Source organism: Mesoplodon bidens (assembly GCF_964165515.1).
Source record: "Mesoplodon bidens genome assembly, chromosome: 4".
Lineage (NCBI taxonomy): Eukaryota > Metazoa > Chordata > Mammalia > Artiodactyla > Ziphiidae > Mesoplodon > Mesoplodon bidens.
The window spans coordinates 154,911,283-154,938,820 of NC_138160.1; the positions used below are offsets into that span (position 1 = coordinate 154,911,283).

Genomic DNA, 27,538 nt, shown 5'->3' on the forward strand with positions numbered 1-27,538 from the left:
CCAGAGTCACAGGTAACAACCTGAACTTGAGATTGGTGTCTGAAGTGGGGGTGGAATTTGGGGTGGTGGACAATCTTGTAGGACTGAAGCCTTAACTTGTGGCATCTGATATCATCTCCAGGTAGCCTGTGTCACAATTGAGTTAACAGCTTGGTGGTGTTAGAAAAAATACAGGTTGGACATTTAATGCGCCCTCCTGTGGATGAATATGGAGCAGAGCTGAAGACAAAGTTGACGTCAGTGAGTAAGCCCAGTAAGTTTCTCTGGTTGGCATCCATTTTGAAATACTTTTCACATCATCTCTTGCAGAACGGTGCTTGCTTTAAAAAAAAAAGTGTGTGTATGTGTGTGGTGTGTGTGTGTGGCATTTTAATCATTCAATATTTTCTTTACCAGTGCCTTAATTGCATTGTTCTCACCATACACTCTTTCTTGAAAGCAGTACATTATTTGACAGTTTGTTGACTAGATGAGAAGGGACAGTGAAACTACCACGACTCTCAAATTGTAGAAGTATCTGGTCTCAGGGACTGCTAAGTGCCTATATACCCCATTTCTAACAGAAATGTGACTAACGACAGGGAAGCCCCATGTGTGGGGTCTTTCATTAATCAGAAAAGAAGTCTTCCTAGAAAAGATTCGTTTCAGTAGTCCTAGACTGTGGTACTCCAGAGAGTTTGACACCATTGGGCACTGAACCATTTTAAGAGTCCTCTGGTGAGTGGGAAGAGGGTTATTTGAAGGGAATGAAAAGAGGAGAAAACCTTCCTTGCTCAAGAGAACACAAATGGAAATTGTGGCCTAGACATTCATTCCCTTACAACTATTAGTAACTATGCACTCTTGGGAAAGTCTTAATTAACCACAGGTACCTGCAAACTCTAGAAAAACTCATGAAAAGGTACATCAGCATGTACAGAGTATGTACATTTTTTTCCAAGATATTTTATTGTGGTAAAATACACATAAAATTTACCATCTTAACCATTTTCAAGTGTACAGTTCAGTGGTATTAAATATATCCACAGTCTTGTGCAACCATCACCACCATCCATCTCCAGAACTCTTCATCTTGTAAATCTAAAACTCTGTACCAATTAAATAATAACTCCCCACAGCACCTCCCCACAGCCCCAGGCAACCACCATTCTGCTTTCTGTTTCCATGATTCTGACTATTCAAATAACCTCATATAAGTAGAATAATAGAGTATTTGTCTTTCTGTGACTGGTTTATTACAGCAGCATGTTTTTTAAAGCTACTATTACTCTTACTTGAAAATGAAAAACAAACAAATAAATCTTGAGATAGTCTATCATGAGTCATTTGGTTAACGAGAGAGAAAGGATTTTGTTTAACCTTGTTTTCTGTTTCATGTTTCTTGTTCTGCTTCTCTTCTCTGGCCTTCTCATATGTTACTTAAACATTTTTTCGACTTCCACCTTGATTTATATAGTCTTCTTCAGTATATCATTTTGTATAATATTTTAGTGATTCCTCTAGGTATCCACACATAACTTAGCAAAGTACAGAAACCTCAATTCCACTGAGGTCCCTCTGTCTCCCCACTTTTTAAAATATAATTGTCTTAAGTCTTTCCTCTGTATACATTGGGCACCAATCGTGCTATCATTTTACTTCAACCATCACTTCTCTTTTAAGAAACTCATAGTTAGGAGAGTCAATTTTAGTTTTCCCTATTTTTACCCACTCTGATGTTCTTTTTTTTTTCTCTCTACAGTTCCAAGACTTCTTCTGTTATCATATACTTTGTTTAGAATACTTCCTTTAGTTATTCTTTAAGGGTAGTTCTGCTAGCAATGAATACTCTTGGTTATCCTTTGTCTGAGAATGTCTTTATTTCCCTTTTACTCCTGAATTGTATTTTCACCAGATATAGAATTCATGGTTGACAGTTCCTTTTCTTTCCATTTGAGAAAAACATGCTGCTTCCTTTGGCTTCCACAGTTCAGATGAGTGGGGGGTGGTTTCCCACTGGTGTTTGGTTACAGTAAGGTGGGTATTACCAAAAAAGTTCTCTGTGTTAGGCCACCATTTTCCCCAGTTTCAACTAAGGCAAATAGGCTTTTCTTAGAGTTTTGTTTTTTTCTTGTCTGGGTCTGTTGTTGGTTCTGGCCTGTAAGCTTCTGCAACACCCTAGCTGAGACATACAGGAGGTGATAAGGAAAACAAGGGAATTTACCACATGTCCTTCCCTGGCTCTAAAGTTCTCAGTTTGCCTTCTTCCTTCCACATTTCAGTCTTCCTGTGCTTGTTTGTTGTGTTATGTCCATGGATTTTTAATTGTAAAAGGGATGACATGGGAGGAATGGGGCTACTCCATTTTGGGTCAAACCCCAGGTATGGAGTTTTCCTCAACATTTTATTATGAAAATTTTCAAATACAAAGTAGAGTTGAAAGAATTTTACAGTGAACGCCCATATACCATCACCTAGATTCTACCAATAACATATTACTAAATTTGTTTTATCACGGTTCCTAAAAGATAAAACTTGGAAACAACACAAATGTCCATTGACAGTATAATAAGTAAAGCTACCTGCAATAATGGGGATAAATCTGACAAAAATTATGACTATATGACTCTATTTTATAAAGTTAAAAACAAGTAAAACTATTACGTAAGGATGTATGAGTAGGTAGTAAAACCATAAAGAAAAGCACAAAAAGGTCTATCTCAAAAGTCATGATAGTAGCTGATTAGTGATTAGGAAGAAGGTACTGAGTGTTAGTAGGGGGCTACCTCTCAAGTTGGATAGATGTTTACAGGGGTTATCTCTTTATAATCATGTGTTACAATGGATTATATGTTCTAATTGGCTTTCTGTATGTATATTTCACATTTTTTAATGTATGAGAAATATGATCTATTTTTGTTTCATACTCACAAATGTGTATATGCACATACAACAGCATATATGAATAGCATATAAACATGTAACCAATGTTTCTGTTGGATTTATTTCTTTATTACATGTTTCTTCATTCCATATACTGTGTGTAAATTTTTTTAACAATGAATGCATTATTTTCATAGACAGGATAAACAACAAAGCACTTTTCTCTTTAAAAAATTGTGCATATACAGTATTTCAAAATGATACCAAAAGTTTTAACATTTCAATAGGAAATGGGCAAAGTACATATACAGGCAATTAATATATCTGCATGGTTCAGTAAATATGATATTATATTTAATTTCAAATTAAATATAAAAATTTTGCTCTATTAAATAAAAAAGAGCATTTTTTAAATCGTTAAAAAGAAAAAACCCAGAGTGGGCATGGGTGTCAGAAACTGCTTATGGAAATATAAATTGTAAAATCTTCCTGGAAGGCAACTAGGCAATGTACTTAGAATTCTACCAGTCCTTGATCCAGCAATTCAACTTCAGGGAATTTAAACTAAAAAGTAATTTTCGGGCTTCCCTGGTGGCGCAGTGGTTGAGAGTCCGCCTGCTGATGCAGGGGACACGGGTTCATGCCCTGGTCTGGGAAGATCCCACATGCCGCAGAGTGGCTAGGCCCGTGAGCCATGGCCACTGAGCCTGCGCGTCCAGAGCCTGTTCTCCGCAACGGGAGAGGTCACAATAGTGAGAGGCCCGTGTACCGCAAAAAAAAAAAAAAAAAAAAAGAAACGAATTTTCGAGCTTCCCTGGTGGAACAGTGGTTGAGAATCTGCCTGCCAACGCAGGGGACACGGGTTCGAGCCCTGGTCTGGGAGGATCCAACATGCCACGGAGCGACAGGGACCTTGAGCCACAACTACTGAGCCTGTGCGTCTGGAGCCTGTGCTCTGCAACAAGAGAGGCCGAGATAGTGAGAGGCCCGCGCACCGCAATGAAGAGTGGTCCCCGCTCACCACAAGTAGAGAAAGCCCTCGCACAGAAACAAAGACCCAACACAGCCAAAAATAAATAAATAAATAAATAAATAAATAAATAAATAAATAAACATAATTTTAAAAGATATAGCTACAAGGATATTAATGGAGCAAAAAACTAGAAAAAATATAACTAACAGTAGGGGTAAAATATTAGGTAAAAACATTTAAATAAATAAGTTTAAATATGTTTAACAAAAGAATTTATTTAAATGCAATGGTTTGTACTGAAGTCACTGAAAACACTACTGACGGATAATATTTATTGGCAAGTTCAAATATTCAAGGCATATTCTTAAGTGGGGAAAAGCCCACACATAATTGTAACCAATATAGGTTACAATTGCTATCTGCAATATTCCATTTTGTTAAAAACAGATTGGTGTGACTATCAGAGAGATTAATATGGAGTTCAAAGGGCTGCTAAAAGATGTTCACCAAAATGTTAACCATTTATTTTTGTGTGGTGGCATCAAGTGCATCTTTCTTTATTTTATTTATCAAACCTTCTAAATGGGCCATGTGTTTCTTTACCAAAATAAAAATTTGTTGGTTTCTCGGTGCCTGAAATGGCCCTCCTCTCCTGCACTGCCTCTGGCTCTTCCCTCCATTCTCACTCTCTCAGTGAGGCCTGCGAGGAGCCACCCTACTCACTTTCCCAAATGAGCCCCAAATCCCCACCACACTGCTCTTCTTTCACTTTTTCCCATAACACTTATCTCCTAAAATGTTATATAAAGATATTCATGGCTTATTGTCTGCTCTCTACCTCCTTCCCCCACCCCCACCTCCAAAAACTCTTCTCCAGAGCAATGATCTCTCCTTTGCCCACTGAGGTATTTCAAATCCTTTACAATGGGGCTTGGCACATAGCAGGTGATCCATACATTTTCTTTCGAATATAAATTTCTTTATTTTTGGCTGCGTTGGGTCTTCGTTGCTGCTCACAGGCTTTCTCTAGTTGTGGTGTGAGGGGGGCTACTCTTCGTTGAGGTTCGTGGGCTTCTCATTGAGGTGGCTTCTCTTTCTTGCCGAGCATGGGCTCTAGGTGCACAGGCTTCAGTAGTTGTGGCACATGGGCTCAGTAGCTCTGGCTCAACGGCTCTAAAGCACAGGCTCAGTAGTTCTGGAACACAGGTTTAGTTGCTCCAAGGCATGTGGGGTCTTCTGGGACCAGGACTCGAACCCGTTTTCCTTGCATTGGCAGGCGGATTCTCAACCACTTAGTCACCAGGGAAGTCCTCCATACACTCTTGTTGAAAGACTTACGGGGAAATAGGTTTGTTCTTGGCGGTTGTCTACTTGCCTTGCTCTCATTTACGCAGATGCAGAGCTACAAGTGACTGCCCTGTAGGAACCTCGGTTTCCTCCTGGAAGAACCGGGAACCCAGGAGCCAGCCGCCCAAGGAGCTCGACCACGAACCCAGAATGGGGTCTGGACAAGTGATAGGCTCAGCCAGGGCTCTCCTCGCAGACAAGCTCGAAGAACTACATTTCCCAGAATCTTTTGTTCTCGCATGGACTACATTTCCCAGAGGGGCTCGCGACTGTCCCTGCCCCGCCCCTCCCGGAGTTACGTGGGGCGTCGGGCGTCGGGCGTGGGCCGTTGGCTTGAGCTGATTACCCGCCAGAGGTCCGCCAGGGCGGCACCGCGTGGAGTCCCCAGCGGAAGCTTCTGTCCGGCCGTGGCAGTTCCGGAGCCTCCAGCCTGCGGCCCGCGGAACCCCCGATGCCTGGGCGAGGTGAGCGGCGGGGGGTAGGCAGGATGCGGGAGGGAGGACCGGGCTTCGGGAGGATCCGTCGCCGGGGCATGGGGCACAGGCCCAAGAGACGCGAGCCGGGTCTTTGTGGGCGCCGGCGGGCCGAGAGCCGGGCACCCCTGGCTCTGTTCGCCTGCCACCCCCAGCCATCCCACTGACGTGCCCCTGAAGGAGACAGGTCGGGCACTTCGTCCCCATTGGCTGGACCCAGCCACCCTCCTGCTTCTTCCCGACCAGTTCCCAGCGCGCTACCTGCTCAGCGCCTGCCAGCATTTGAATTTGTTTCGGGCTGGCAGTGAACGTGAGAAAATTATTTCCTCCCCTTACCATCACCCCTGCACTCCCGAGTGACAGGCTTGTTTTATGCGAGAAGTGAGTCGCCAGCTTCTCCCAGTGGCAGAGCCAGGACTGCACCCAGGTCTTTGGTTTAATGTGCCCTTTCCTCAAGACAGCAGCCCCTCCCCGCCATAGGAGAGCTGATGTTTTCCCTTTTCAAAGCAGCTTTCTCTAGAAATCTGGAAATTGTTTCCTTGACAGGAGGGGGAGGAATTGGGTGGGAATGCTTGAGGTGGAGAAAAGTTGTCACATGCACGCAGGGAGGTTAGAGCAGGTGCTCTGGAGCCCGCGGTGCTTGGAACCCTGGTGCCACCCTCCCTGGCTGTGTGGACTGGGACAAGTTGCTCCCACTCTGCCCTCAGTTTCCTGATCTATAAAATGGGGTGCTGACAGTGCCAACTGTGCTGTGGGACTCGATGATGTATTGATAGGTAGTGCCTGGCATGCGGTGAGGCTCAGGGAGTTGCTGCTACTGCTGATAGAGTCCTAGGACTATTCCTCTGAGCCAGGGAAAGAGCTGGGCCTGGACCAGGGTAACCCAGCCCTTCTCTCTGGTCCTGTCTAGCCCTCGTTCCTTCTGACTTCCTTCTCTGGGGGCACTTGGCATCATTTTCAAGTGGTATAAAGGTTTCAGAGCTGCTGATTCTGACGGGTGGAAAGCAGAAGGGGCTTCCTCCTGGTTCCCTTTTTCTTCTCTCAGATCTGGCTTCTGGAGACTTCTCCCATCCTAAGGTGAAACTGCCCAGAAAGAGGACATGGCTACTGAACAGAGGGAAGCAAGGTCTCAGGTGAGTTCATTGCCATCTCAGGTCTTAGAGATAGATGGGTTTTTTGTTGTTGTTGTTATTTTACCCTTAAACTGAAGTTTTCTCCCCAATACAGTCTTCACCAGGATTTGGAGCCCATGTCCTTCTGCCTTGGAAGAGTTGGTCCACCCTGGTGGATGGTGGATTGCATAGGGAATGCTTGCCTCCAACCCCCCAATCCATGGCCTGTGTTTCTCTTTTTTTTCTAATAGACACTCTTTTATTCATTAATCTAAATTCACTGTATGATTACTGAATTGATAGGTAAGATGCCACATGTCTTATACCACTTGGGGTCAGAACAAACAAACATGCGCACTTGGCAGAGTTCCTTTCTGGCCTGTCTCCTTTGCTCAGTCGTGTCCCCCTCCCTACCCTTGGCCAGAATGCTTTTCTTTTTCTTTCCGCCCCTGAGAAATCCTCATGATACCTTCGCCAGGTTTTTCCCAGTCCATAGTTTTTAGTTTTTCTCCATCTTAACTTTCTGGATCATGTGCCTTGCTTCTGTCACTCTCTTGAAAACTGATGTTGACCTGCCATTTTCATCTTTATGTTGTGAGAATGAGGGTGGGACCCCATCCAGGTGAGCCACTGTGTGAACAAAGGATAGCCATGCTGGTGGGAACATAGATGGAGAAGTCTCTTGACTCCAAGAGCAGAGAGAAGACTCCTCAGGAAGCAGCAGTGTATGGGATATCATGGGATATTGGTAGTGGAGAGGCAGTGTATACAGTGATTCCTCAGTGGGGCTTTTGAGCCAGATGGCCAGGTTTGTGCCCATCTCCTCTGTTGCTGTTAATGGGTCTTGGGCAAAAAGCTCCACCTCTCTGTGCCTCAGTTTCTTACCTCTCTGTGCCTCAGTTTCTTCACCTGTAAAGTGAATACAACAACTGGGCCTACCTCAGAGGGTAGATGAGAGGATCCTGGGAGTTAGTGCATGGAAAGCATTCTTATCAGGGCCGGGCACATAGTAGATGTTCAATATGTGGTGGTTGTGGTAGCTAAACGATATTATTCTAGTTCATGATGTCTATCTATCTACTATTGGTAGATAGAAATGACTATACAGTGTCCTTCCTTTACTCATCCTCATCTAACAATAGTAGTTAACATTGCTGGGGAATATCCTGAGGGCTTCACCTTTGTTCTCACTCTCATAGCGAAGCAGAAGTTATTACCCCCATTTTACACTTGAAACTGAGGCTCAACGAAGTCAGGTAACCTGAAATCAAACCCAGGTATGTCTGGCCTCTAAGTTCATGTTAGTTATCATCCAGCCTTTTCTCTGCTACATCTTTCAGAACACAGGGCAGGCCTGGCTCCCAAATGACCAGAGTTCTCTGCAATGTGATGTTGTGTATCTTTTGGACCCATGAAATGTGGTAGTGGTTGATCTTCTGAGACTGGCTAGGACCTGCCTCTGCATATTTGGGCTACTTTTTTCTAAGCCCTTCCCATTCCATTCTAACAGAGCCAGGCTGCTCTCTTACCCAGAATCTTCTCCATCCCTGCTTGTGAGTCCTATGTGACATTTCTCCCTAACCTCACCTGCTGCCGATACATCAGTACTATGTGGAATTGTGTGTAAAACTCAGTGACAGGACGTTTAAGACCAGAGAGAGAATATACCTACCAAGTGCTGGGTTAAAAGAAAACTTCAGTTATCGTCTTGTCTCTGCCATTGGTAAAGTATGTGACCTGGTGTCTTAACTGCCCTGGACCTTGTGTTTCTCATCTCTAAAATGAGGATTGAACGAGGAAATAGTATATGGTCCTGTCCAGCGACACTTTTCTTGTTCAAATTGTTTCACGCGTTTTTCTTGTCTGCCAGTTGGATTGTAAATTCTTTTGAGGGCAAAGATCATTTCTTGTATTCCCTGCCATGTGCCAATAAATTATCTTATTATACATGCACTGCATGTTAATGTTAAAAATCTCAGAGAATAAAAAAGTAAAATCACTCTTACCCCAACATCTTGAGATAATCATGGTCATACCTTTGGTATGCAGCCCTCAGAATAATTGTCTGTGTACCTTTATTTATTTATTATTTATTTATGTACATGTGTACATATGTATGTATGTATTTTTTATTTTATCATTTTAGCTTTTTATTTTGAGACAATATACATGAGATGAAATTTACCACTTTATCCATTTTTGAGTATATTGGCATTAAGTGCATTCACAGTGTTGTGCTACCATCACTACTCTTTACCTCCATTGTATGGATTATCATTTATTACTTAACCCTATGAGATAGGCGTTGAGAGGCAGTTCCTCGGATTGGAATTCTACCTCTACCACTGACCAGCTGTGATGTTGTGATTTATAATACGAAATATATATTTGGTCTTTGTCCCTGTTCCTGGCACATAATTTCCAAAACCCTTGTGATTTCCTAAGTGGTTAGTAATATGTGCTTTTTATCCCTGAAATTACTTCAGAGCAATGAAGGCACAATGGGTGTGTTTTGTATCCACACCAGAGTTTATGTTAATGAGGTTACTTTTGTACCCCACCGAAGGATGCGGGCTAATTGCCAGGGGAACCAACCTTGATTAAAGTGTTGGAATTTTCACTCCTGCCCCCGAATAACCCCTCTTATCCATCTGTCACCACCCGAGGAGATGAAAGCTGAATCAGTCGCCAATGGTCAGTGATTTAATCAATCATGCCTATGTAATGAACCTCCATAGAAACCCAGAACGGTTCAGAGTTCTTCCAGGTTGGTGAACATGTAGACAGTCAGAGAGAATGGTGAATCCTGAGAGAGCATGGAAGCTGTGCACCCCTTCCCTGTGCCGCTCTTTCACCTGCCAGTTCCTATATCTTCTTTTATCATAAACCCGTAATCTAGTAAGTAAATGTTTTCCTGAGTTCTGTGAGCCACTCTGGCAAATTAATCAAACCTGAGGAGAGGGTTGTAGAAACCTCCAATTTATAGCCAGTCAGTCAGCAGCACAGGTAACAACCTGGACTTGTGATTGACATTGAAAGGGGGCCAGTCTTGTGGGAATCTGACACTATCTTCAGGTGTCAGAATTGAGTTTAATTGTAGGACACCCAGCTGGTGTCCCACAATTGCTTGGTGTGTGGAAAACCCCCCACATCTGGTGTCAGAAGTGAAGTAGTGTTGTATTAAGAGTAGCGGAGACATGCAGGAGGAGTGAGTTTTCCCTTCATACCAGCTGTGTGACTTGGATAAATTTCTCTTTGTTTTCTCTTGTGTAAAATGGACACAATAATAGTACCTTCTTCATAGGGTTGTTGTGAAGATAAAATAAAGATATACACTAAAGGTTAATATAAAGCTCTAAGAATAGTACTTAGCCTGAAAAAAAGCATTCAATAAATTATAGCTATTTTAATTTCCATTATTACTGTCCTCAAGCTTTAGGGAGCACAGAGTGCCTTCAGTTATTTAAACTAGCTCCCTCAGTGATTATTGAGGTTGTTTCCATTTCTTTGCTGTTACTAACACCATGATAAATGTCCTTGCATGTGCATTTTTGTTCAGTGTTCATTATCAAACAAATATAATAATTGGAGAGTTAAAGAGTATGCACATTTTAAAGCTTCTAATGTATGTTATCAAATTGCCAACAGGAAGATTATTCTAATTAACACTCCCACTAATGGCCTTAATACCTCCACCCATCTCTTGTAGCAGTTAACTCGGGGCCTGGTTCATACTTCCTGCTACTCAGTATCTATTTGTCATTGGTCAGTTGTTCATTAAGCAAATGACCTGGAACCTTCAGAACCTAGAATAATATAGAAGCATATCATGGTAGCTCGTCTACTCCCCACTGCCGCCTTTTTCACCCTGTGTGATGGGTGGTCCTGGGTGAGCTGAGATGCTTGTCTCTACAGGTGTCAGTGACGTTTGAAGATGTGGCTGTGTTCTTTACACGGGATGAATGGAGAAAGCTGGCTCCTTCTCAGAGAAACTTGTACCAAGATGTGATGCTGGAAAACTATAGTAACCTTGCCTCATTGGGTAAGGAAATTTTCCCTGTAGATACAGAGTTTAGAAATTGGGATACCTCAGCATCTGATTTCCTGGGTAAAAGCCCTGGGTCATTAAAAACTTTAGCTGAGTTTTGCCTTAGCACTCTGCAAACTGGATCTCCATAAATAAACCTGAAAACCTTTTTCTCCCTTGTAGGTATGGAATTGCCCCATGGATGGGACAATCTACAGAGCTGCACATTAGAAATTCCCTCACTGCAGGCAACATTTTCCCACTATGACTGAACTATGATGTGTTTGCTCATCTCTTAACAGAGAGCATCCCTCAACCTTTTTCTCTGACCCAACACTGGCCTTTTTCAATTCTCTTTTACAGGGGTCAGCAAACTTTTTCTGTAAAGGGCCAGGGAGTAAATATTTTCAGCTTTGTGGGCCACATATAGTCTCTGTAACATATTCCTTTTCTTTTTTTTTTTGAACAATTCTTTGCTCAAGGGCCATGCATAAACAGACAGTGGCCTAGATTTGGCCTATGACCCATAGTTTGCTGACTGCTGCCATCTTTCAAAGGGAGTCAGATAGTGTTTTCTCATTTTAAACAAGCTACTTGGTACATAATCCTTTCCACAGATACCTGTTACAAATATTAATTTAATCTGTACATTTAACATACATTTAACAGTATATACATATTCCCTCTTGTATAGAAAGCTATTAGCACCCTGTTAATCAAGTCTGCATGTTTATCATACTTCACTAACATACAACTAAATGTTACATTGCCCCTTGCTTTTACCCTAACACACCCCTCACATTGTGGGGGCACAACTGGAGCATCCCACAGAAGTTCTCTGTATCATCCTTTGAGTTTTCTGCTCAGATCTCAGATACCTCTTTGTGTCAAGGCAAAATCAAGTCTTTTTTTTCTTTTTCTTTTTTTCCTTCTTTTTGGTCTATGAGCAGGACTCCCATTTTCCAAACCCGAGGTGATCTCCCTGTTGCAGCAAGGAGAAGATCCCTGGAAGGTAGAGAAAGAAAGCCCTGGAGGCTCCTCTCTAGGTGAGTGGGTGCGGAATCTCTGCAGGCAGCAGTCTGGTAAGTGAGTGCATGTGCAACTCGGAGATGTTGGTCAGGGAATTTTCTGCATGTTCTCAGTCCTGAAGAAGTTTTGGAGAAGGGATGCTAAGGCCCCTAGTCACAAGCTTCCTCTTCTTCTCTGATAATTACTGCACAAGTGAATCTCTCAGGATCTTTTCTCTTGTGATTTCCTGTTGTTTCAGAGGAGGGCTACATTGTCATGCATTCATTCAGCAAACTTAGTGCATTTAAGGAACTGCAGATAATTCATTCAGACTGAAGCTCAGGGTATATGGGAAAAGAAAGAGATGAGGAAGGAAATGAGATTAGAGAGCCAGGTGGGGGCCACACTATGAAGTGCTTTGGTACAGTTCTTAGGGATGGGAACTGTCCATGGATGACTGGAAATAATTCAAGAGTTTCAAGCAGAAGAGTTGTATGGTTGTTGATATTTTAGAAAAAATAGTCTGAGTCTGAGATACTTTAAACGTCCTTCAGTAAAGGCTAAAGAAGCTGAGGTGGGTCCCTACACTGGCACACAGCACCACAGTCAGAAAGCAGCAGCACTGGTGTGGGCAGAGCTCCAAGCTATGTGAAGGACTAAAGCAAGTTATGGTGCATTATTATGACATATTGCCATTTATGTGTAAAGAAAATTACGTGGGTGTTTGTCTATATGCATTATGTGCGTGTAAGTGCCAAGAGAAAGGTCGGGGGACACTTAAGCTGGTAACTAGTTACATTTGGATTGGGACTGAGAATGGGCATTGATGAAAGGGGACTTTAGTTACATGCAATGTTATTAAAATTTTCACAGAGAATATATTCATGAGTCCTTATTACACAGTTTCAATTAAATAAGAATGGTTACTTTGGAAACACTGTTGGTCCTAGATTTGAAGTGAGGAAAAACTAGAGGTGGGAACCTTCTGGAGATTATTCCATAATGTAGGCAAGACATTACCTGGAGGGAGGCATGTGCAGTGAGTTCAGGAAAGAGGAGAGGTCCCTTTATTAAGGGTATAGGACAGGTTCGGTGTGGGATGGGTTTCATTTGAAATGTTAGTGAAATATGGGTAGAGGTCACCAGTGGACAGCTGTAGAAGGTAAACAGGGTCAGAACTCAACAGGGAGGTCAGGGAGCCATCAGTGCAAAGGTGGCATTTGAAGCCTTGAGCTGAGCAGATGAGGGAACGGAGGAGAGGACAGAGTCCCAGGAAACCTCAGTGTTTATGAGGTGGGTTAAGAAGGAAGAATCTGTGGCTGAGCCTGAGAAGAAGTCACCAGAGGAGAAAACTGGCAGATTCGGCTGTCATGGAAGTTGAGGACTGAGAGCTGTTGACTTGGGGAGGCCAGGGCTCTGGGGGAGCCAGGTTCTAAGCCTCGCTCACTGCTTTCCTGTCCCGTGATAAACAGCAGTGCAACCTTGGACAGAAGGATGCAGGTCCTGCCCTGGCGGAGCTCAGTGGAGGGGGAGGCTAATCACACACAGGGCTTTGGAATGACAGCCTCCGGTGAGGACCTCGGGGGAAGAGCCGCAGGTGCTGTGAGAACGTGGAACAGGAGGGGTGCTGTGGGCAAGGCTTCCCGAGGAAGGGCCGGATCCCACATTGTGAGAAGCGTTCAGGCACGGGAAGAGCATGTCCGAGAGTCCAGACAAAGGAAGCCGGTGTGTGGACACGGGAGCAGGGAGAGGGGCCCGGGACCTGAGAGCCAGGCATAGCCTCTGAGGAGTTGAAGTACCCTGGCCACGAGCCCAGGTTTATATTCTGCAAGGATCAGCCTGCAACCAATGTGGAGCCACCTGGCATAGACGTAGTAGGACTTGTCTGAGGTTGCTGTCGGGTCCAGACGAGTCAGTGATGACCCCTCACAATGCGGGCCCAGCAGAAGGGCTGTGGGACAGGCTGTCTTGATCCCTAAAGCACCCACACCTTTAGTAGAGCTCGTTCTTCCCCGTATAATGTGAGATCTTTTGAGGTGGGAACCACACTTATCTCTCCTTATATCTTTTAACTGTCACTTGGGAGAAATATTCTAATTTTGTGGGAACTGCTAGAGACCACCACAAAGTAAACAGAGAACGCAGGCAGCAGGAAACCAGTGGAGAGTTTAGGAGGGGCATCAGGTGTGGACTGAGTATGGCGTGGAAGATCAAAGGAAGAGACGGAAGAATTGTTCCCTTTCCATTCGCCTCGGGAGCCTCTGATCCATGAGGAGTCCCCCTTCCTGAGTGAAATGTTAGTTGGATTAAACTGAATAGAAAGTATGACTGGAGTCGAAAGCTGTCCAGAGAGACCCTGAAGACACCTAGTGGTGATGTCAAGTCCTTCTCAGGGTTGGGAAACTGTCCCTGAAGGAAAACTCTGAGTGGGTGTCTGGAGGAAGTAAGGCCATCAGAGCCAAGCAGTGTGTGCATTTCTCTTGATGGGATGAACCTCCTCTCTTTGGTCAAAGGAGACAGTCAGGTGGGGCGTCCTGGGTGTGCTGGCGTCTCCTGCACCCCTGGCAAGTCTCCCATTTGCCTGGACTAAAGTGCCCTTGGAACAGTTTCCCTTCCAAGGGGAGCTCACTTCCCTGTGAGCTTAGGTGAGGGACCTGGATGTTCTTGGAAGTACCTTGATCATTAACTCTAGACCAGAACCAAAAACCAACCCTTTGAACAGCCGGTGACAGAAAAGCTTATGCTTCCAGGGTAGGACTCCTAGAACCTCTAATTGCCTCCAAGTGTGTTTTTAAAATATAATTTTCACTTCAAAGTACTCACAAATAGGAAAAACAAGACAAAAAGGGAAAACAAACTGTCATCCCTGGATCTGTATGTTTCATGTTGAGAGATGGGAGGAAATGGCTCAAAGGGTACACGTCTCATCTGAATCTGTTACTTAAGAAATGAGTCCAAAGTCTAATCACTATTCTGGCATATTATGTATATCAGTTATATATATATATATATATATATATATATATATAAAATAAGAATAATGTGATTCAATCAACTTGAACGTCTCATGAGTTTGATTTACACCGAACAGGAAAATATTCTTTTATTAAAAAAAATTTAAAATTCAGGGATGATCTAGGTAAACAGTTACCTCCAATGAAAAGGTGTTTTTCTTTCTTTGTCTTTTTCTCTTCCTTTGTTATATTTATGCAAGAATTCAGGGCAGACTGAACCTGGAAGGGTGGTCAGCTAAGGGGTTGCTTGTGGACTGCCTTCCACTCACCGAGACTTGCTGGGGCTTCATCTGCACAGAGAGTAGGGGTCGTTTTCTAATTTGCAGAAAGGTGCTGTAGGGGTTATAGCAGCAGCCTAATGAGATAACATGCAGTGGTTTTAAGGAGTGAATTTCTTACAAGGTGAAAGTTGAGCCCAAATGCTCTGTAGCCCTGTTTACTATGTTTGATTTAGTCTTGTTCTCATCCCCTGCGGTCCTCTCCTGCCACCAACATCTACTGTCCTTGTAGCTGCCAGAATGGTCTATTTAAAAGATAGATCAGGGCTTCCCTGGTGGCGCAGTGGTTGAGAGTCCGCCTGCCGATGCAGGGGACACGGGTTCGTGCCCCGGTCTGGGAAGATCCCACATGCCGCGGAGCGGCTGGGCCCGTGAGCCATGGCTGCTGAGCCTGCGCGTCCGGAGCCTGTGCTCTGCAAGGGGAGAGGCCACAACAGTGAGAGGCCCGCCTACCGCAAAAAAAAAAAAAAAAAAAAAAAAAAAAAAAAGATAGATCAGGTCATCTCACTCGCATGCTCAAAACCTCTAGTGGCTTCTATCACATAGAACACAATCCAAAGCCCCCAGCGTGGCCCTCAGAGGCCTTTGTGGTCTGGCCCCAGCTACCTCTTCGCCTTCACCTCCTTCCTCTCTGCCCTTCATTGGAGAACTCTAATCACCCTGGCCTCCTTGTAGTTCATCAGGAAGGCCAAGCAGTCTCCCACCTCAGGGCCTCTGCACTTGCTTTTTCTTCTCCTGGACCATTCTTCTTCCTGATGGCCAGGAGCCCACTTGACTCACTTCCTCACACTATACAGGTTTCTGCTCAGATGGCACTTTGTCAGTTGGACACAGCTCATCCTTTGTTCTTTGTCCTCCACAGGACACAGGTCCTTTGTCCTCCACATTCTTTATCCCCTCACCATGCTTCATTTTCTCTCAGAGTACTTATTACTGCAAAATAGTACATATTTATTTATTATCAGCTCTTCCTCTGGATTGTAAATTCCCTCATGCTGGGTTGTCTGTTTCATTTGTTCCCATGTCCCCAGTACCTAAAATAGTGTCTGGTCAGAGTCAGCTTCCAGTTAGTGAATGTATGAATGACTTGGTTAGGTAGTCGTGATGGAGACAGAAAAAAGGGAACCAGTTGCAGAGATATTTGGCAGATAAAAGCAACAGGACTTGGAGATGGTTTAGATATGGAAGATAGAGGAGATGGAGTTGTCAAGGATGCGTGCTTGGTTTGTGGTTTGTTCTGGGATGGACAGTGATATCATTCACTGAGATAGTGGTGCTAGGAGATCAGATTTGGGGGATGGTATAAATATGGTTTTGGATGAATTAAATTGTCTTTGGTTAACCTAGTTATTCAAGTGGAGATGTCAAATACCCTGTTTGATTTGGAGTTCCACCCCTTATAATATACCCTGGGCATTAAATGTAAATTTGGGAGACCCTGTCACTAAAGATAATTGAAACAGTGGTTGAGTTTGAGTTAGCCTGTGGAGTGGATTCAGAGTACAGCAAGAGCAAGAAAGAGCCTAGGACTCAATTTTGAGGACCTCTGGCATTTCATCGCTAGGCAGAGAGAAATGAACCCATAGGGAAGACAAGGGTAAGGTGTACTATAGAAGGAAACTCGGGAGTCTAGTGTCATTGAAATCAAGTCTCATAAAGGATGGTATCAGTAGAGGTAGGGAAAAGTAGATGAACTTGAGACATATTTAGATGGCAGAATAAACAAGTCTTGGTAATTGATTAGCGGAGGGAGAGGTGTGAAGGATGCCTTTTAAAGTTTTGATTCAGAACTGGTGCCAATTACAGAGACAAAAAGGTTGTACAGGTTGTGGGGAGGAAATAATCATAAATTCAGTTGAGCTGTCTTTGAGACACTCAAGTTGCTGTTTTGAGCTGGGTTTTGTATAATTAGGTATGGAGAGTAGAGAAGTCTTGCCTAGAGTATGTTTGTAGATGAAGCTGGCCTGTGGAAAGTGTACAGAGTGAAAAGAATCAGGGCCCTAGCACTCAAACCTGTGGAACTCCAAGGATTAAAGATCAGGTAGAGGAAAATGAGCACACAAAGGAGATTGAAGCTGGTGGAACATGAGAAGAATTTGGAGGTAAGTTCAGGGTCACTGTAGCTTAGGTAGTGAGCATCTGAAGGAAAATGAGGGGTCACTATCAGATGCTGCTGAGAGGTAAGTTAGGTGGGGACTGAAGAGAGCATCTTGGCTTTGTCACATGAAGGTCATGGTTGCCTTAGAGTAATGGTAAGGACAGAAGGCAGAATGGAGCCCATGAGGGGTGAGTGAGCAGGAGGAGATGAATATGTGTGGGATACGACAAGGTGAGATGTGACAAGGAGGCAGTAGCTGGAGAGCTCTTCTATGCAAATATAAACAAATATTTCTTGTTTTTCTCTGTCCACTCAAATTATATTATACAGCACACATTATTCTGCCCCTTTCTGTTGATATATATTGAAACTCTTTCCATGTCAGTACATAAAGAGCTTCCTCATTCTATGGAGTAGTTCTACGGCCTTCAGCTAGCTCTCTTCTTGGCTGGCAGAAGAGGTGATTTTGGTTGTATGTGGCTTTGGATAATGTTAGCCCATTGGGTCCAGTTTGGGCTAGAATTTTATAAATGCTATGGTTTCTAATTAGCAATATGGATATTGGTTTAAAGCTGTACCTTTATCGTGTACCCATATGATGTCCTGGTTTACTACAGTTAGAGTTAATCCAACTGTCCATCAAAGGAATCTGGTTGAATAAACTGAGGGACATTCTCATGGTGGAATTCTCACTGTAAATAAGAATGAGGAAGAATTCTGTAAATTCCACTGTGGGGTGATAATATTACTAAGTAGGGGAAAGTGCAGAACAGAACAGTGAGAGTAGGAGTTTTATCAAAGGAAGGAGGAGATACCAAAAAAGAAAAAGTGTGTATTTGCTTATATTAAAAAAAATAGAGAAGTCAAATAAAAAAAGGATAAAAGCAGATGTATAAAAATGGTTACCTATAAGGTGAAGGAATAAAAGAAAAAGGATTGAGAGAACAAGGATAGAATATAGAATTTTTTTAAGGTACCTTGTTTTTATAATGTTGACTTTGGATCCATAAAAATATTTTATAGGGCTTCCCTGGTGGCGCAGTGGTTGAGAGTGCACCTGCCGATGCAGGGGTTCGTGCCCCGGTCCGGGAAGATACCACATGCCGCAGAGCGGCTGGGCCGTGAGCCATGGCCACTGAGCCTGCATGTCCAGAGCCTGTGCTCCACAGCGGGAGAGGCCACAACAGTGAGAGGCCCAAGTACCGCAAAAAAAAAAAAATTATAAATTATAAAACAAGATTAAACAAAAATGAAAAAGTGTTCCATAAATATTGAAAGCAAAATGAAACAAATGACCCTAATTGTGTTTCAGGTTGTTGGCTTAGTCACAGAGAAAAATAATCTCAAATGCTTTTAAATCACAGCAGCTTGAATAAAGATCCTTAGTTGTTTATATAAATATTATGGTTTATAATAAGACATATATATTTGGTACAGAGCTCCTAAAACCCTGGGAATTCCTAGGTGATGAGAGCCACAACGGTGTCTTTGTTATGTTAATGAGGTTTCTTTTGGACCCTATCTTAGGATGGCGCCTGGTTGCCAGGACCAATCATTTGATTAGAGGTTTGAAAGTTGACCTCCAGGGAGGGGAGTGGGACTGGAGGTTGAATTAGTTGCCAGTGGCCAATGATTTAATCAATCATGCCTGTATAATGGCGCCTCCATAAAAACCCAAAAGGACAGATTCAGAAAGCTTCTGGGTTGGTGAATATGTGGAGATCTGGGGAGAGTGGTGTACTTAGAGAGGGCTTAGAAATTCCATGCCCTTTCCCCATACATTGACCTGTGCATCTCTTCCATCTGGCTGTTCCCAAGTTATATCCTCTTATAATTAACTGGTCATCTAGTAAGCAGAATGTTTCTCTGAGTTCCATGAGCCACTGTAGCAAATTAACCAAATGTAAGAAGGGGGTCGTGGGAACCTCTGATTTATAGCCAGTTGGTCAGAAGTACAGATGATAACCTGGGTTTGTGACTGGTGTCTGAGGGAGGCAGGGGGCAGTCTTGTAGGACTGAACCCTTATCCTGTGCGATATGATGCTATCTCCAGGTAGATAATGTCAGAGTTGAGCTGAATTGAGGACACCCAGTTGGTATCCAAGAATTGCTTATTATTGATGTGGAAACCACCCCCCCACACCACCACATTGGAATTGGGTGAAGAACATGTAATTAATACCTTACAGGCAAAAATAACTTCAAACAATAATGTTGATTTTGGCGGTTATAATAAAAATATGTGGTTATGTTTACAAATAGAGTTCTTATCTTTGAGAAATGTGTTCTGATGTATTATTGATGAAATGATATAATACGGAATTAGTGTACTTTAGCATATGCTAATGAAAGAGACGTAAGGGAGTTGTATTAATTTTCTCACCTGCTCCAACAAAGTGCCACAAACTGTGTGGCTTTAAACAACAGAAATTTATTGTCTCACAGTTTTGTGGGACCATGCTCCCTCTGAAACTCCAGGTAGAATCCTTCCTTGCGTCTCCCTACCTTCTGGATGTGGCCAGTGGTCCTTGTTCCTTGGCTTGCAGCTGCATCACTCCAGTCTCTGCTTCTCTTGTCACTTGGTGTTCCCCTGAGGTATCTTGACATGGTCTTTCTGTGCTTGCCTGTGTCCAAATTTCCCTTTTATAAAGACACCAGTCATATTAGAACCTACCCTAATCACCTCATCTCAACTTGATTGAATCTGCAAAGTTACTTAACCTTACCAAATAAGGTTATATTCTGAGTTATTGGAAATTAGGACTTCAACATATCTTTTTTGGGTGATGCAATTCAACCCATAATAAGGTAATAGATGAAACAGCATTAGTGATTGTTGATGCTGGCTTGGCAATTCATTGTACAATTCACTCTACTTTTGTACATGCTGAACATCTTCCATAATAAAAAGCTTTAAAAATCAGAATTACCAACAACAGAATTTCTAAAACAGCATTTCTCTTTTTCACCAACACAGGCATTCTGGAATACATTTACAGATGTGTAGTTCTGCCCCCATCGTGGTGTTGTGTGTAATTCTCAGCATATAGCTCCCTCAATTCTCTGACTCTAGAAAACCTTATGAGACTGCAAATGCATGTGACATTTTTATAGGAATAATTTTGAATCTGACCACCTGTAGGATAAGGTGGGAAGGATATAGGTCTGGAAAGTTGGCTTGGGTTCAAAGATTTTGATGCTGCCTTTAGCCCTCACACTATCCCTCCATCTAATCTATGGCTAATCCTTTAAAATCCCATTTTAGACATTTCTTCCCCCAAATTCTGGCCACCACTAGTACGCCTTCCCAGGTTGTACTTGCTACTATCTGAGGGTAGTTTGGATGTTGTTGTAAGCTCACATTTTCATCCATTTCTGTCTTGTGTTTTTGTTGTATAAATGACCACACTTCTCCTTTTTTGTCTCTAATGCCAAACTGGGAGCTTCTTAAAGAAGTTAACTGTTTCTTTTCATTACCAGATCTGGAATGTCTTGTGGATCACATGCCTAAGATAGAGCCTGACATGTTGTAGGTGCTTTTTAAGTATTTGATGAATGAATTAAATAAGGAGCAGTCAATGCTTTTTGAAATAATTAGAGGAGTTCTATATAGTAAGAAGGTTAAGTTCAGTGGGAAGTAATACTAGAAAGGTGAGAAACAGGTCAGAGGATCAACTTGAAGGTCAATAACAATAGTCACTATTGAGTAAGGAGATCCTGAACTTGGATGTATTAATGATGGTTGTTAGAGACATCTTAGTGAAGAGATTCAAGGGAATTTGATGACTGACTAGACTTGGAATGCAGGGGAGAGAAGATTCTGAGATGAAACTAAGAATTCCTGACAAAGGAGCTGAAGAAGTTATGATATAATTCTGAACTTGGAAACACAAAAAGAGTTTGAAAGGAATGCACTGGATTCGGATTTGGACAAGCTGAATTTGAAGAAAAATACTCAAATGAAGAGTCTAACAGGCAGCTGGAAATACCTCTGTAAAGTGTTTTGAGGCTCAGGATAGTCATTCAGATAGGAGGTGTGGGAGTGGATGAAATCATCTAGGGAGAGAAGGTTGAAGAGAGACTCACAGAGATTCATAAGCACCAAGGGAGGAGAAACTAGACCTAATGACAGGAACTAGTCAGGGTGGTGGTCATTGGCAAAATCACCTGTTCTCTAAACTTCTGACCTAAGTCATAACCTTGTTCATGAGTTAGCTCAGGCCCAGGCTTGATTCTGGGAGAGAGCAAAAGTTGAATTGCGCTTCAGGAGACACATCTTAGACCTACAGAAAACTTTAAGCAGACCATAAAGAACAGTTAGGATGTCCATAATCCAGGACTGATGTCCCCTTCATTGGGAAACATGACTGTTTTAAGTTATTAGTCCCATTCTGGACTAAGGCATTGGCACTTGAAGTAGAGTTGAGGTGAGTTCCCCAGTATTGGTATGGACCCTTGTAGCTATAATTACTTCCATTAAAAAATAAAAACTCCCCATGTCCTGTTTCTCTATTCTCCTTTAAACAGAACTTTTCAAAAGCATTTCTATACTTGATGTGTCCATGTTCTCACCTCCCATTGTTTCTTCTGTGCACTCCACTAGGGCTTTCTTCCTTACTATTCCATGAAAAGCAGTTATTAAATCCCAAACAGTCTCCATCTTGGCACAATCAGGGTTAAGTTTTTAATTCTTAAGTTGTTTAACAAAGTTGATCATTGCCTCCTCACTGGAGTACTTTCTTCCTTTGGCCTCTGGACCACCATATTCTTCTGCTTTTCTTCCTTTTCTTGCCCTCTAGTATTACAATGCCTAAGTGATTTTTTCAGTTCTTCAGCTTTTTTTTCTTTTCTGACTGCGTTGGGTCTTCATTGCTGTGCACGGGCTTTCTCTAGTTGCAGCAAGCATGGGTTCTTTGTTGCAGTGTGCGGACTTCTCATTGTGATGTCTTCCCTTGTTGCGGAGCACGGGCTCCAGGTGCACAGGCTCAGCAGTTGTGGATCATTACCTGGTCCATAGTAGGCAGTTAATAAATATTTGTGAATGGAAAGGATGTCTCCAGCATATGCAAAGATAACAAAATAAGAAAAAAAAATGTAGTGCTCCAGAAACTGCATGTAGATCACCATACATGGCAAGCAACCAGGGGAGGGAGATGAGTACCAAGGCGAATGAAGGCCAGATCATGAAACACCTTGTTGACCATGTTAAGTACTCTGGACCTTACTTATATACAAATCATTGAAGATAAGTTGGAGGATCTTACAGAAGTTTGCAACATGGTAAGATATGGATTTTAGAAAGATTACTGTGGCTACAGTGTGGAGACTGAATTGACAGCAAGATTTGAGGTGGGGAGACTTGTTAGGAGTCTATGGTGGAACAGTAAAGCATGAGAAACAGAGTACCATTTAGGCACCCGAGCCCAGTGCTCAGGGCTCTAGTAAAGTTGTTGGTTGTAAAACTGCAGTCTTTACATACAGACCTAAGGCAGGGTCTCTAACTTTGCCTTATAAACTACAATCCAAAATTTTGGAATCTTGCTATCTTCTTCCCAGCTCGTGTAGTAACCTAGAACCAATGACTGATGTTCACAGGGAAAGTACTCCATTTTTACCACTGCCTCCCACACTTGTGCCCAAATAATGTTATTGAAATTTAGATCACTTAAGCAAGACTTAGATGGACAAGGAAATTGAAAGGTGTTGAACAGAAAATAAAAAACTCCTCTTTCTGTTACAACAAATAGTAAAGATTAGAGAGCAGATAGGTTTTGTGATTGGCTAAGTGAAAAAGAGCTATTACACAAAATGCACATTATGGTCTCTTCCAGAAGATGTGGTTCCTAATTTAATGAGTGATTTATTGATACTTATCTATATATGTATTTTAAAATGAGTGTTATTCTCACTTACTCGGCTTGGCAAATATCAGTGCCTTAAAAAAATAGTAAAGATGGGTGCATATAAAATTAGAGAGGGTGTGTAGAGTGGGGGAAAAAATCCCAAACCCTAGGGAAAGCAGTTTTAAAGTGGAAATAGAAAGTTACTCATGAAGGAAACTGAGAAGTTAACACTGGTAGAAGAAAAGAGAAAAGCAGACTATATTATGTTCACCAAGCAGAGAGAATCTGTAAACAGGCGAGAAAGTGAATGTCAGATAGGAATCTCAAAATACAGTGAGTTGCAAAGGAGCCCTTTAAATGGTTACTCTAGCCCAGGAGAAAATGCCAAAATATATGTATACCTATTCCCCACCAGAATTTAATATTTAATGAATTGTGTCCTTACCCAACTTTAAAATTTATTGAATTTAATTCTGTTTTTTACCACCTTATCATGCTAGCCCTTTTTACCTTTTTATGTTTATTCCTGTCTTATTGCTCTTTGACTCTTTTCTATGCTGCTTGCATAGCATCTCCTGCTTGATAAATGAGCAAGGCTGCTTTCTTATCTTGCAACTTTTGGCTTCATGCCTACCTGTTGGCACCTCTGTAGATTAATTCAGTAATTACTTCCTGTTTGAACTGGCTCTGAAACCCTCCCACTGCTTGTATAATGTACTGTCCTGGAAGGCAACTTCTCATGCAAGTCTTGAATCCTGTGTGTGTGTGTGTGTGTGTGTGTGTGTATGAAATTAATATATAAATAATTGAGATTATTTGACATTGTTCAAATTAGGTATATATAAGTTATTAAGGAAGGTTAACAAAACAAACATTTTGTGTATAATTCAGATGGCATTAGGAGGATCTGTAGGTGAATAGGGCATGCTAATCTGCTTGCAGAGAACATTAGGGTAGAAAAGGAAAGTGAAAAATATTTAGCTATAGATAAATATAATTACATATATAGAATATATAGATATATATTTTTAACACTGTGGTGAGTGCCTATAATAACAGGAATGCTCTATGGAAACTCACAGTCAAGAAGGGACTCAGAGTTAACTTTTGAACTGAATCTGAAGGATACAAAGGAATTTGGCATGAGGGAAAAGGGATGAAGACTTTCCAGATTAGGAATGATTACACAAAGAAGAAAAATGTCATGAAGATAATTTAGGATTCTATCATAGGCTTTGGACTCTGATCCCAGGCTGCCTTTTCCAATTCATGGCTCCCCTTTGAATCCCTCTTCTCCATTTTCCATTAGCCAATTCTTCTGATCACTCTTACACTCACCCTCTTTAAATGGGTTTGTTTAATCTTTTCTCCACCCTGTTGTTCTCAACTCATGTTGATTGATTCTCTGTACTGCTTAAATCTCCTAAGTTTTTCTTCTTACTGTTTTTGGCCATATACCAAGACCTTATTTATATACCATCAATATTCAGTCTATACATTTAGTCTCAGTAGCCAAATGCTGTATCACATGGAACATCTTCAGTTTTTTCTTTCCCTTCCAGGATGGAAGAACAGTTATAAAACCACAAAGTCAACTCAAACACAAGGTTCTTCATTTCAGGAGCTGATAATGAAAAGCTCCAAAAGGAATGGACCCTGGGACTTCAAATTAGAAAACCCCTGCAAATATGAAGACAGATTAGAGAAAAAGCAGAAGAAAAAAGAAAGTGTTCAGATAGTTTCAGTCGCTCACAAAAAAATCCTCACTGTAGAAAGGAAACATAAATATACTGAATTTGGCCAAAACTTCAGCCCAAAGTCAGTCCTTGTTAGGCAACAGATGGTTCCCAGAGAAAAAACCCCACCAAAATGTGAAATACAAGGAAACAGCTTCAAACAGAATGCCAATTTATTTAATCAACAAAAAACACAGCCGGGAAACATTATAAATGTAGTATGTGTGAGAAAACCTTCATTAATACCTCATCCCTTCATAAACATGAGATAAACCATAGTGGAGAGAAATTGTTTAAATGTAAAGACTGTTCGAAAGCCTTTAACGAAAGTTCAGCTCTTATTCAACATCAAATAACTCATACTGGAGAGAAACCCTATATATATAAAGAATGTGGGAAAGCTTTCACTCTCAGTACATCCCTTTATAAACTCGTAAGAACACACACTGTGGAGAAATCCTATAGATGTAAAGAATGTGGTAAATCCTTCAGCAGAAGGTCAGGCCTTTTTATACATCAAAAAATCCATGCTGGAGAAAACCTCTATAAATATAACCCAGGTAGGAAGGCATCTAGTTGCAACACATCCCTTCCTGGATGTCAGAGAATGAATTCCAGAAAGAAGTGCTATTTATGTAATGAATGTGGCAATACCTTTAAGTCTAGTTCATCCCTTCGTTATCATCAGAGGATACACACAGGAGAGAAACCTTTTAAATGTAGTGAATGTGGGAGAGCCTTCAGTCAGAGTGCATCTCTTATTCAACATGAAAGAATTCACACTGGAGAAAAGCCTTATAGATGTAATGAATGTGGAAAAGGTTCCATTTCTATTTCACGACTTAACAGACACCGAATAATTCTTACTGGTGAGAAGTTTTATAATTGTAATGAATGTGGTAAAGCCTTAAGTTCCCACTCAACACTTATTATTCATGAAAGAATTCATACTGGAGAGAAACCATGTAAATGTAAAGTGTGTGGGAAAGCCTTCAGACAAAGTTCAGCTCTCATTCAACATCAGAGAATGCATACTGGAGAAAGACCCTATAAATGTAATGAGTGTGGGAAAACATCCAGGTGTAACTCATCCCTTAGTAATCATCAGAGAATTCACACAGGAGAGAAACCATATCGATGTGAAGAATGTGGGATATCTTTTGGCCAAAGATCAGCTCTTATTCAACATCGAAGGATTCATACAGGAGAGAAACCCTTCAAATGTAATACATGTGGGAAAACTTTTAGACAAAGCTCATCACGTATTGCCCATCAGAGAATTCATACTGGAGAGAAACCCTATGAATGTAATACATGTGGGAAACTTTTCAATCACGGGTCATCTCTTACTAATCATCATAAAATTCATATTGAAGAGAACCCCTAGAAAGTAGGTTTGCATGTGTGACATTCTGAAAGCAAAGCTCATCAGAATACATGAAAGTGATGTAATAAATGTAATGGATATGAAAAGCCATTCTATGATTTAGTCATCAAATAATAAATTCCAAGGATAAACCTATGTAATAGATAATGAGAAAAGTGGAAATTGTTCAGTCCTATCAGACACTTTATAATAACCTAAAATGAAGAATTCCGGACTGGAGACATTGACTTTGGGCATTTGTAAAGTAATTGTTTTCTCTACAGCATCGCATGCTGCATATCATATGTCATTGTTGTAAACATCTGGGTGATGGGGGGAAGTGTGCACTGGATTTCCTGTTAAACTGTAAACAATACTTTTTAAAAAATAACTGACATTGTAATAGTATATAAAAATGTGGTCAAAGAAATTATACATTTTTAGAGAAAAGGACCAAATGAAAGTTAAAAATGAATTGTAAACTACCTCTGACTTTCTGGGGTTTGTCCTTTTCCTGACTTGATGTCAAACTTTGTGCCTGGATTTCATTTAAAAGTAGAAATAAAAGTCTGTTCTCTTCCTTTGTTCTTCTAGTAATTGCTGTGAATTGGAAATTTTCTACACAATTTTTAGTTCTGTTCTCAGAATTATTTTTTTTGCTCTGAAGTCATTTATTATGAAATTATACATGCTATATACTGTGAGCTGTCATCTTAAGTATATTAAATGGAAAAATAAGCAATTTTCAAGTTTAAAGCTATTAAATTATATTTAATATATATTATACATATATATTTAATAACATATATTCTAAATTCACAGCAGAAGGGGCTGTCAAAAGTAGTTTAATGAATCTAGCATATGTGCCAAAATATCGGAAGGTACATCAATCACTTCATGAAATAAAGAGTATGTTTTTCCTACTTGGTGTTCTCTAGTGTCAAACAATTTTAAGAAAACAAAAGGAGTAATTTATAAGCAACTCAGTAGTTTGGTTGGTTGGTTGCTTGAGTCCCAGCTTTGGGACATGTACTGTGCTGCACACTGGGAATTTTAAGAAAAAAGTCACAGGCCTTCAAGAAGCCATGAATGGAGGAAAGGAGATGGAGGACTATCAGATGAGTAAAGCAAATTATTATGTCACTGTATGTAAGTGTGGTTGTTTTAACAGGCAGATAGATAGGTTGTGACAATATGTTGCAGTGCAAGAAAGTTGTAGAGATGTGGACATGATGAAGGAGAGATTGAATGTAACCAAGGAAACCTGGTGACATCAGAGAAAGCTTTCCAGAGGCAATGATGCCTGAGCCAGGTTTTGAAAGAATAATAAGAACTCTCCAGAGGATGAGATAAGCATTCCAAATAGGAGAGGTAGAGGTGAGTAATACCATGACACCTTTA

General features: G+C 41.5%; 1 protein-coding gene across 3 annotated transcripts; it reads left to right on the forward strand.

Moving 5' to 3' along the window:
* The first annotated feature begins 10,868 nt into the window (after window positions 1-10,868).
* On the forward strand, window positions 10,869-26,721 carry LOC308615760 (uncharacterized protein). Of its 3 annotated transcripts, none has more exons than XR_014015630.1 (2): window positions 10,869-11,876; window positions 13,275-14,775. XR_014015630.1 is itself a non-coding variant. In XM_081231493.1 (2 exons), exon 2 carries the CDS (start codon window positions 24,992-24,994, stop codon window positions 26,156-26,158), a length of 1,167 nt encoding a protein of 388 aa, XP_081087619.1. In that variant the 5' UTR covers window positions 11,268-11,876; window positions 24,598-24,991; the 3' UTR covers window positions 26,159-26,721. The 3 variants fall into 3 exon arrangements, 2 of the variants coding, with proteins under 2 accessions (XP_081087619.1, XP_081087620.1); XM_081231493.1 differs by lacking the exon at window positions 13,275-14,775 and adding an exon at window positions 24,598-26,721 and having other exon boundaries at window positions 11,268-11,876; XM_081231494.1 differs by lacking the exon at window positions 13,275-14,775 and adding an exon at window positions 24,598-26,721 and having other exon boundaries at window positions 11,268-11,840.
* The last annotated feature ends 817 nt before the right edge of the window (window positions 26,722-27,538 follow it).